We start from the raw sequence: 12,075 nt of genomic DNA, 5'->3' as shown, positions 1-12,075 counted from the left end.
AATTTTTTAGGATTCTTCTTGTTGGGTTTATTTTTAATCTAAACATTTAATTGTTTTATTCTGTGTCTTAGTCGATAAATAAAGTCAGGTGTCTTTGGTTTGTAAACGTTGACACAGACTTAGTCATAGAGCAGTTGCTTTAGTTTAGGAGTCTTGGAAAATAAGTTGAGCAAATCTGGTGCACGTCCCTGATTTGTAGCACTCTAGTTGAGATAGGTGTTTATTACTTTTTGTAGTTCTCAGTTTGTTTATCGAGTTGTAAGCTTTCCATATCAGTAAAATCATTTGCTTTGTTTCAATCACGTTTGTTGCTATTATTTTGTTTATATCCAACATCTGGTATCAGAGCGAGGTTGCCTGGTGAGTCACGAACAAGGCAGAGATGGAGTCGAGTAAGGGCAAAGAAGGGTCGTTTGGCTTGAGTTATTCAATGTTGACAAAAACAAACTACACCACCTGGGCTATGAAGATGAAAGTGATTATGCAAGCTTATGGGGTGTGGGAAGCGATTGAATCGAAAGATCCTAAGGCTGTGGCTGAGGAGAAGACTGACAAGCGTGCAATGGCTATCATGTACCAAGGCATCTCTGATGACATACTTTTGTCGATTGCAGAGAAGAAGACGTCTAAGGATGCCTGGGCTGCTATTAAGATTATGTGCTTGGGAGCGGATAAGGTAAAACAAGCCAAAGCACAAACACTTAAGGCAGAATTCGAGTCATTGAAGATGAAGGATTCGGAACAAATCGATGATTTCTGTATGAGACTAAATGGCCTGGTCACAAAAATCAGGGCATTGGGAGAAACAATTGAGGAGGAATATGTGGTGAAAAAACTGTTAAGAGCTGTTCCAACCAAATTTTTACAAATTGCATCAGCCATTGAGCAATTTGGGAATTTGAAATCCATGTCAGTGGAGGAGGTAGTTGGTTCTTTGCGAGCTCACGAAGAACGCTTGCAAGGACCAGGTGAAAGCAGTGAGGGACAGCAACTTCTGCTAACCGAGGATGAGTGGCAGAAAAGGGAGAATGAGGAGGGCAAATTGTTGCTGACAAGAGAGGAATGGCTAAAGAGGAGTGGGAAGAATGTCTCCACTGGGGGTGGAAGAGATTACCGTAGGAGGGACAACCGTTTGGTTCGTGATAGGAGCCAAGTGAAGTGTTTTAACTGTGGGGGATATGGCCATTTTGCGGCTGAATGTCGAAAACCGTCAAAGCTCAAGAAACAGCAAGGAGAGGCGAACCTGACACAAATAAATGATAATGAACCAGCATTATTGATGGCTATGTGTGAGAGTGGAACGTTGGCATTCACCGAGGACAAGAAATCAAGTGATGATGGTGGAATGGAGAGCAACACCTGGTATCTTGATAATGGTGCCAGCAATCATATGACGGGAAGACGAGAGAAATTTGAAACACTAGACAAAACTATTAAAGGAGAAGTGAATTTTGGTGATGGATCTTTGGTAAAAATCGAGGGAAAGGGTTCGATCAGACTTGTATGTAAGAATGGTGAAACACGAGTGATGCAGGGGGTATATTACATTCCTACGCTTCGGAGTAACATCATAAGTCTAGGCCAGTTAACGGAAGAAGGGAACAGAGTAGAGATTGGTGGAGAGCACTTATGCGTTTTCGATAGTTGTGGGCGACTCCTCATGCAGGTGAAGAGATCTGAGAACCGACTATATAAGATTTATATCGAAGCATCGCAACAAGAGTGTTTGCTGACAAAGGGAGAAGAGACTACCCAGTTATGGCACAAACGCTTCGGTCACGTGAACTTTAAATCTATGCAACTGATGTCGAAACATGGTATGGCTCACGGGTTACCTACATTCAATCAACCAAAGGAGACTTGTAGTGGCTGTCTCATGGCAAAACAAACTCGTAAGCCATTTCCTTCTCAAACTGATTTCTCTGCTAAAGTTGCTCTACAATTAATTCATTTAGACTTGTGTGGTCCAATTACACCCTCCACTCCGGCTGGTAACCGGTACTTTATGTTATTGGTTGATGATTATACTCGAATGATGTGGGTATATATGCTGAAAACGAAGGACGAAGCTCTCCATTACTTCAAACAATTCAAGCAGTTGGTGGAAAATGGTGCTAAACAAGGTATTCAAGTCCTCAGAACAGATCGTGGAGGCGAGTTTTGTTCAAGAGATTTTCAGAAGTTTTGTGATGATAATGGAATACTAAGGCACTACACGGCGCCCTACACACCTCAACAAAATGGTGTGGTAGAACGCCGTAACCGAACAGTAGTTGCCATGGCACGGAGTTTGCTGTCTGAAAAAAAAAGTACCACAAATGTATTGGGGAGAAGCTGTCCGCCATGCCGTTTACATGTTGAACAAACTACCCACTAGATCGATGTCCACTATTACTCCATATGAAGCATGGTTTGATAGGAAACCAAGTGTTGAATTCTTGAGAGTCTTTGGATGCATTGCGTACATGAAAGTGCCCTCTGTTTATACGAAGAAGCTTGATGAACGTAGCCGAATGGTGGTACATTTTGGTCGTGAACCTGGTACAAAGGCGTACCGTTTGTATGATCCTCTCACTGGCAAAGTCCAAGTCAGTCGTGATGTAGTCTTTCATGAGGATAAATCCTGGCCTTGGGAGAATAATTTTTCTAGTACTGCACAGGTGACACCACAATTTATAGTGGAGTGCTCATTTGAAGACACGGATGAGACTCCCACGTCACCTGTTGTACATACACCAGTGCAACATCAAATGGAGACAGACCCTGCACGTTCCGGTGATACGGATGCTGAAAGTGAACAACCCCGCAATTTTCGTCCCATTCAAGATATTTATGATCAAACTACTGAAGTTGAACTCGAAGAGGAGTTACTACTTATGGGCATTGATGAGCCTGTTTGTTATGAACAGGCTGCCAAAGAACAGGTCTGGCAGGAGGCAATGAACAGCGAGATTGCTGCCATCGAAAAAAACCAAACGTGGGAACTAACAGATCTTCCTTCAGGACGAAAACCTATCGATCTTAAATGGGTGTATAAAGTGAAGAAAGATCAAACCGGGGCTGTCACAAAACACAAAGCTCGCCTCGTGGCAAAAGGATACGTTCAGCGTCAAGGCATTGACTTTGAAGAGGTTTTTGCTCCCGTTACACGGCTGGAAACAGTCCGTTTGTTGCTTGCGTTGGCAGCCAAAAATGATTGGGAAATTCATCATCTTGATGTCAAGTCCGCTTTTCTCAATGGTGTTCTTTTAGAAGAAGTTTATGTCACACAACCAAAGGGCTATGTGCAGAAAGGGTATGAACACAAGGTTTATCTACTTCTTAAAGCATTATATGGGCTTCGCCAAGCTCCAAGGACCTGGTATTCAAGGTTGAATCAGTACTTGTTAACTTTGGGCTTCACTAAATGTCCATTTGAGCATGCTGTTTACACAAAGCGTGTTGGTTCGGATTGTTTGATTGTTGGCGTCTATGTAGATGATCTTATTATTACGGGGTCCAATCTGTCAGACATTGTCAAATTCAAGGGGGAGATGAGTCGTGAATTCGACATGTCTGACCTCGGAAAATTGTCGTATTATTTGGGTTTGGAGGTCATTCAGGGCAGTGGGTTTATCGAGGTGAAACAGACTTCATATGCAAGAAAAATTCTTGAGAAAGCAGGTTTACTTGAATGCAACGCTGTGAAGTTTCCCATGGAGCATTAACTACAACTTCATGCTGACAAAAATGGAACCCCTGTGAATTCTACACAATACAAGAGCATGGTTGGTGGGTTACGATACTTGGTACACACACGCCCGGATATAGCTTACGCCGTGGGGATAGTCAGTCGATACATGGAGAGACCAACTGTACTCCATTTAAGTGCTGTGAAACGAATTTTCAGGTACGTGAAAGGAACTCTAAATTATGGGCTGGTTTACAAGCGAGGTCGTGGAAATTATATCTTGGCTGGCTTCTCGGATAGTGATATGGCTGGGAGTTTGGATGATAGGAAAAGTACAGGAGGGATGGCTTTTTACTTGGATGAAAATCTGATCACTTGGGTTTCTCAAAAACAGAGGTGCGTGGCTTTGTCTTCGTGTGAGGCCGAGTTTATGGCAGCAACGGCTGCTGCTTGTCAAGCAATATGGCTCCAACGACTTCTCAGCCATGTTACGGACGTCAAACCAGGACCTGTCACTCTGTATATTGACAATCGTTCAGCAGTTGATCTAGCACGCAACCCGGTTTTTCATGGCAGGAGCAAACACATTGACTTGAGGTATCATTTTATTCGAGATTGTGTTGAGCAAGGGTTGATTGTTATTAAACATGTCAGTACAAATGAGCAACGTGCTGATATTCTGACAAAGGCGTTAGCAGTTGCAAAATTTGAGAAGATGAGGAGTTTGTTGGGAGTCAGGGAACTTGGAGATGTTTAGATTAGGGGGGAGTATGTTGGGTTTATTTTTAATCTAAACATTTAATTGTTTTATTCTGTGTCTTAGTCGATAAATAAAGTCAGGTGTCTTTGGTTTGTAAACGTTGACACAGACTTAGTCATAGAGCAGTTGCTTTAGTTTAGGAGTCTTGGAAAATAAGTTGAGCAAATCTGGTGCACGTCCCTGATTTGTAGCACTCTAGTTGAGATAGGTGTTTATTACTTTTTGTAGTTCTCAGTTTGTTTATCGAGTTGTAAGCTTTCCATATCAGTAAAATCATTTGCTTTGTTTCAATCACGTTTGTTGCTATTATTTTGTTTATATCCAACACTTCTCACACCCACAGATGAGAGAAAAAAAAGATACATAAATCATAATCAATTAAGGTAATCAACAATAATTTTATGCTTAAAAACATGTAAAAAAAACTGTAAAATTGTTTGGTAAATCTAAAACGTTTTTATTGAAGAGCAGTTTTAGAAAAAACAGACCCTCCAATATTTTTACAAAAAGCTGCTTTTTAATTTTTGTATAAAGGGTCATATATTTCACTATCAAATCTCATATTTTTTTTTAATATTATTACTCAAGATATGCAAATATAAAAAAAAATACCAAACTGATTTTACTACAACACTTTTTTTACCACAACACTTTTTTTACCAGCACTACAGCACAACAATTTTTAACCACACTCCAAAACAAGCACTAATTAAAATAGATAAGGTTTGTTATGAATTAAGAATGATGCATATTATTTAAGATAATGAATATATTGATTTGACTACCTAGTATGATATAAATAAAAAAGATAAAAATACTACGTATTATTTGATATATTAATACATGTTGAATTCCCACAAAATTTTAAATTTGACTCCCTATAATTTGTTTACAAAATTTTGATGATTTTTTGGGTCATTTTTTGTCCTAGATACAACACGGGTTATTCTTACATCATTAAACAACCAATTTAAAATATTAAAAAATATACTAGAAAACGAACACTCCATGATTATCTTTTTAAGTTATCATATAATTCATACAACGCAAATAATATTTTTCGTAAACGAAAAAAATCAAAATATGAAAAACATAATTTATAATAACTTGAAAAATCATATATATATATATATATATATATATATATATATATAGGCACTTGATCAAATGAGAACTTTCTTAAAATGAGAACCGTGAGAACTTTTTTAATTTATCAATATCTCATTCATTTGAAGGCCCCGCCAGGGGCACCTTCACAAAAAATGTATATCGTTAAGGTCTCCACCTAGCTAGCCGAAAAAAAAATTTTAAAAAATAAAAAAAATTCACTGATGACGTGGCAGTGGACTTTTTTTTTGAATTTTTTTTTGAATTTTTTTTTTGACTAGCTAGGAAGAGACTAGTTTTATATACATTTTTTATATTGGGTACCCACTAGTTTGATGTTTAGATTAGCCAAAATATGATAAATTAAGGAAGTTCTCACGGTTCTCATTTTAAGAAGTTATGTATATGTATATATATTATATGCACCCGTGTTTGTATCATGCATGTGCAACTTAACTCATATTTCAATCTTCATAATAAAATAGTTTTGAAATTAAGAAATAGTTTAGTAAATTTTAATAATAAAAATTACAAATGAGTTTAAATTACTTTAATCTAGATAAGTATAATAAAATCATATTCAACTCAATATAATTTAATCATACAAGATATAAATAAAATATATTATTTATTCAACATACTTGGTCATTAACACTTTTTCAAAAGATATTAAATATGTAATAATTTTCTATACCTTTATAAAAATATGTATTTCATCTATGTTAATTATCTTTTAATCACATAATTTTATATAAAATTTCACTATACTACATTGAGAATACTAAATTTGTTAAAATAATGGATTTATTCTTTATCCATGAATGTGTAATATGCTTAATATTTAACTAATATCAAGCTTCCAAAAATCAAATTCTAGAGTTCATTTTATTTATAAATTTGTTAATAATAGTATTTGAATAACCGAGAAACAAATTTTTTATAAATTCTTTATTTATTAATAAATTAGAACCATATATAATAGTTATTGTTAGTTTGAGAATATGACAAGCCAATCATAGCTGCAAATATGACACATGGATAATAAAAATATGTGATATTTATTTTAGTTAATTAATTTAACCAATAATTACTAGAAAATAAAAATCTTATTTTATAGATTAGTTTAACCAAAAATTATTATTAAATAAAAGTCCATCTTAATCTAAGCATTAGTATTTAATACTACCTCTGTCCCTTTTTACTTGTCACTTTGACTGTTTGCACGTAACTTAATGTGATTAAAAAACATACTTCTACTTATTATTTTTAAAATTTTCTTTTTTTGAATTAAAGTTTATAATTTATATTTTTATTCACAAAAAGAAAATTTTAAAAATAATGAGCGGAATTATGTTTTTTACTCACCTTAAATTACGTGCAAAAAGTCGACAAGTAAAAAGGGACGAAGGTAGTACATATTAACAACATAGATTCTCACATATTTTTAGGTGTCAGTTCTTGTCTGCCTATTAATTGTTAGTGGAGTCTCGGTTAAAAATAGGGTCTTACTAGTATCATTTTTCATATGTTCTATTCCAACATAATCTAAACATCAATATTACTCCCTCCGTCTCCTTTTACTTGTCCCTTTTGAAAAAATAACGCATCTTAAGAAAATGTTAGTTGAATATCTTGTTTTCATACATATGCCTAATAAATGTAATGAATTAGATAGAGTTGTGTATATATATATGCTAGTCAAACATTGGAAGTTGTTACTTTTTGAAAAAACATACAAAAAGTTGCTTTGAAAAGAGAAGTGGACAAGTAATTTGGACAAATTTTTTTTTCAAAGGGGACATGTAAAAGGGGACGGAGGGAGTAAATGCATAATAACATCAAAGATTCTCACATATTTTTAGGTGTCCGTTCTTGTGTCTATTAATTGTCAGTGGAGTAAATTTCTCTCGAGACTCTTGCTTATTTAAAACAAATCCTCTCTTTTCTTCATGTGTTCCATTTGTTTTGTCCATATGAGAAAGTGTTTTGTGTTTTGCTTAATTCGACAAATATTAACTGTAATTGTTATATTTTTTTTTTTTGAGATTCTTCATTTATTTTTATTTTGATATATGGTGGTGCCACAGTTTTCTATCTCATAGATGATATTATTAAGTTATTATTTGTGTTGGAGCATTAAATTGATTTAGAGAACAAGATGAAGAACACATAGATGAAGAAGATAGAAAACACTGGATGTGGAAGTATAGGGTATCATTTTGCAAAAGAAAAAAGTGGATTGTCAAGAAAGGTGAAGAGCTTTTTGAACTTTGAAACGCTGATGTTGCACTCATCATCATAGGCACCAGCCAATCTTCAAATATGCATGCTAGCTCCAGGTCTCTCTTTTCTCCTCTGTTCGGTCGCTAAAAGCCGTCGCTAAATAGTCGGTCGCAGAAAGCTGTCGCTGGAGTGCATGCCAGCGACCAGATTATATGCGACAGCTTTCAGCTACCGGGTTCCGTCGCTAAAGCCTATCAGCGACTAACTGCGGTCGCTGAAAGTCGGTCGCTAAAAGTCGTTTTTCTTGTAGTGTTTGTTGTTTTCCTTGATATGGCAAAAATGTTACTGTGCTTTTCATATTTTATTTTTCTTGGGATTCTTGATTAATGACTATTTTATTATATGGCGGTGTCACAGTTTTCTATGTATGATATTGTAAGTTATTGTTTGTGTTGGAGCAGAAAATTGGTTTAGAGAACAAGATGAAGAACACATAGATGAAGAAGATAGAAAACACTGGATGTGAAAGTAGAAGGGTATCATTTTGCAAAAGAAAAAAGTGGATTTTCAAGAAAGGTGAAGAGGTTTTTGAACTTTGAGATGCTGATGTTGCACTCATCATCATAGGCATCATCATAGGCACCAGCCAACTCTTCAAATATGCATGCTAGCTCCAGGTCTCTCTTTTCTCCTCTGGCTGCTTAATCAAGTAAGAATGTTTGATATTTATTTTAATAGGTTAGTTTAACCTCTAATCATTATAAAACAAAAGTCTTCCAATTATTTTAGTAGATTAGTTTAATAAAAATTTATTATAAAATAAAAGTTCCACTAAAAGTCCAACATAGTCTAAACATTCGTGCAAAGATTCTCACATATTTTTAGATGTCAGTTTTTGTGTCTCTTAATTGTTAGTAGAGTTAAGTTCTCTAGAGAATCTTGCTTATTTAAAAATAGGGTCTTATTGCTTTTCATATTTTATTTTTCTTGGGATTCTTGATTTATGACTATATTATTATATGGCGGTGTCACAGTTTTCTATGCATGATATTGTAAGTTATTGTTCGTGTTGGAGCATAAAATTGATTTAGAGAACAAGATGAAGAACACATAGATGAAGAAGATAGAACACACAGGAGGTGGAGGTAGAAGGGTGTCATTTTGGAAAAGAAAAAAAGGGATTTTCGAGAAAGCTGTAGAGCATTCTGGGTTTTGATACTAGCCAACTCTTCAAATATGCATGCTGGCTCCAGGTCCTCTCTTTCCTCCTTTGTCTGCTTAATCAACTAAGAATGTTTGATATTTATTTTAATAGGTTAGTGTAACCTATAATCATTATAAAATAAAAGTCTTATGATTATTTTAATAGATTAGTTTAATAAAAAATTATTATAAATAAAAGTTCCAGTAAAAGACCAACATAGTCCAAGCATAGTACTCAGTACATATTAAGAGTAGAGATTCTCACATATTTTTAGGTGTCAGTTTTTGTGTCTCTTAATTGTTAGTAGAGCCAATTTCTCTAGGGAATCTTGCTTATTTAAAAACAGGGTCTTATCTTTCTCCACGTGTTACTTTTGTCTTGTCAGAGATGAGAAAGAGTTTTGTTGTTTTCCTTAATATGACAAAAATATTACTGTGCTTTTTATATTTTATTTTTCTTGGGATTCTTTATATGACGGTGTCACAGTTTTCTATGCATGGTATTATTAAGTTATTGTTTGTGTTGCAACATAAGATTGATTTAGAAAACAAGATGAAGAACACTGAGATAAAGAAGATAGAGAACACGGGAGCTAGAAGGGTAACTTTCTGCAAAAGAAAAAAAGGGATTTTCAAGAAAACTGAAGAGCTTTCTGTGCTTTGTGACGCTGATGTTGCACTCATCATCATAGACTCTACTGGACAACTCTTTCAATATGCTAGTTCGAGGTCCTCTCTTTCCTTTTTTGTCTCCTTGATCGAGTGAAAGTCTTTCATGTTTTCAAACTTGTTTTATGGTATCATCTTTTCAAAGTTGCTTAATCCATTGGAAGCGTGTCTATCTTTCCCAACTACCCGTCTCTTTCGATACTTTTTTTTTTTGTGAAAATAGTTTTTTAAATTAATATTAATTCATAAAAACAGGCTAATTTTCTATTTTATAAATTTTGATAGTTTTCTATTATATATTTAAGTTTATTAACTATTGAAAGTATATTTAATAAAACAATAAATGTACTAGAACTTATTAAAACTTCTATAATATAATATAAAATTTCAAGATATAACTAAATTTCATATCTTTTACAATAAATATGGTTTATAAATATAAATTAAATAAATATTTATGTATCATGTAAAACATAGTCTATTGTTACTCGAGTCAAATAAGAAAAATAAAAAATATCATGTGTTACCGAGTCAAATAAAAAAGATAAAAAAATGTGCATGACATGAGTAGGTCACATATCTCATTATATTATATAGAAATAAAAAAGTTAACCAGGACAAAATATAAATACTAGTTTCCATTTTCAGTTAGTTGTTTGTAAGTATGATAATCTTATAATAAAATATGTAGGAAAATATAATTATAATTTGATTTCTCTATATCAAAATTCATCTGTGAATACTTTTCAAAAGTGATAGATAGTAATATTAAAAGCCCTTGAAATATATAGGAAACCTACTAATTATTTTTATTAATGAACTAAAATTTTTAAGGATATATAAAGATGTATAACTGTATCTTAATCTTAATAGGAAGTCTTATATATGCTTTAACACTCTCCTAAAAAATATATTCATTATTAAGTTCTGAAGTAGAAGATGATATATGTTGGGGTTAACTCTTGTTTTTTTGAAAAAAGGTATTTTTCTATATAAACTTGTTGTATTAACATCTCTTCCAGAATGAATGATATACTTGAAAGGCATAGTTTATACTTGAAGAATCTCCCGGAGAAGGAACAAACATCTGCCGATAAAAAGAAACAAACATCTGCTCAGGTAAATATCTTTTGACAATTTTTTGATTTTGAGAAACAAGTCAAACATGATAAAAAAAAAGATATTTAACTAATTGGACTAAGCATATCAAATATATTGTTGCACTTAGTGATTTTTTTATAATGAACAAGTGATTTGAGTTGTAGTTGATTGGTTGATCATAAGAAACGCACATAAAACTGGAAATTGTCATATACATACATTATAATGATAAATATGGATTATATCTTAATGTTATAGCTTATTAACATAAAGTATGTTATATGCAGGTACAGAGCAACCACAAAGTGAATATTAAGAACAATCCATTAAGGTAATTATGATTATATGTTATTTATAATGACGTTGATTTGATTTTGACTAAATATCATTAAAAACCATGACAATATATATATATATATATATATATATATATATATATATTAGTATATAATTATGACGATGATTGAGATTTTGACCAAATATCAATAAAACAGGGAGATAAGAGGAGAAATTCTTGAAGGCATGAGTAAAGAAGAATTAGAGCAGTTAGAGAAATCTCTTGAAAATAAACTAAGTCGTCTAGTAAAAAAGAAGGTAAGTTTTATTTTGTTTTACATTTTTTGAGAACCTTATCATGCAATTTCATACTCAATTGTGGGACTCTGTACTGACTTATAAATTTTATGTCCTAATGATCCATATATAGAGTGAGATGATTATGATAGAAATTGAGACTTTACAACAAAAGGTAATTAGAATTAAAAATATTAAGATACTACATTACATATTATGTTCTCTTATGTTATATTAATGATTATTTTAAAATATATGCAGGAGATGCGACTAATGAAAGAAAACATTAGACTAAAACAACAGGTGAAAGTTCCATTTATCTCTATTCTCGATTTCTTTTATTTTTTCTACATTTTGTTTTTGTATTGCATTTAGTTTTAATTATATTTCTTATAATAAAAATTCATGATTCCCCGATAAAGGTGATGGAGATCTCCAGAGGCCTAATCCCATGTGATTTAGAAACCATAATTGGAAGGGATGGATCTTCCTATAAGGCTCTTTGTGCCCAACCTCTCCTAGATACATGTAAGTCTAAATGTAAAGACAACCCTATCTGTTACATAGGGATGATAACTCAACAATAGAACAGGACAAGTAAATAACACTACGCCTGCACCGGAATCGGAAGATACGAAGACAAAGGTTGAAGAAGCCATCTACAGTCTTGAAGGAATAAGTTCACTGGAAGAAGTTCATTAATATGTTCATGCCTCAGTGAAGAATAAAGATTGAAGTATTCAAGATTGTGGAAGCAATGAAGATGTTG

General features: G+C 33.4%; 1 protein-coding gene across 1 annotated transcript; it reads left to right on the top strand.

Moving 5' to 3' along the window:
- The first annotated feature begins 9,435 nt into the window (after positions 1 to 9,435).
- Positions 9,436 to 11,681, top strand: LOC108207681 (MADS-box protein JOINTLESS). Its single transcript, XM_064086914.1, has 6 exons — positions 9,436 to 9,692; positions 10,655 to 10,751; positions 11,021 to 11,064; positions 11,228 to 11,327; positions 11,440 to 11,481; positions 11,568 to 11,681. The coding sequence occupies exons 1-6, from the start codon at positions 9,436 to 9,438 to the stop codon at positions 11,679 to 11,681; spliced, it is 654 nt and encodes a 217-aa protein (XP_063942984.1).
- Positions 11,682 to 12,075: the final 394 nt, after the last annotated feature.

This window comes from Daucus carota, chromosome 2 (assembly GCF_001625215.2).
Source record: "Daucus carota subsp. sativus chromosome 2, DH1 v3.0, whole genome shotgun sequence".
Classification (NCBI taxonomy): Eukaryota; Viridiplantae; Streptophyta; class Magnoliopsida; order Apiales; family Apiaceae; genus Daucus; species Daucus carota.
Note: the sequence above shows the minus strand (reverse complement) of the source record. Positions and strands in the feature narration are given on the sequence as shown.

Coding starts and splice junctions, on each gene's coding strand:
- LOC108207681 (XM_064086914.1), top strand. CDS start 9,436: ATGACGGTGTCACAGTTTTCTATGCATGGTATTATTAAGTTATTGTTT. Junction 10,752..11,020: donor AGAAACAAACATCTGCTCAG/GTAAATATCTTT, acceptor TGTTATATGCAG/GTACAGAGCAACCACAAAGT. Junction 11,065..11,227: donor ATTAAGAACAATCCATTAAG/GTAATTATGATT, acceptor TCAATAAAACAG/GGAGATAAGAGGAGAAATTC.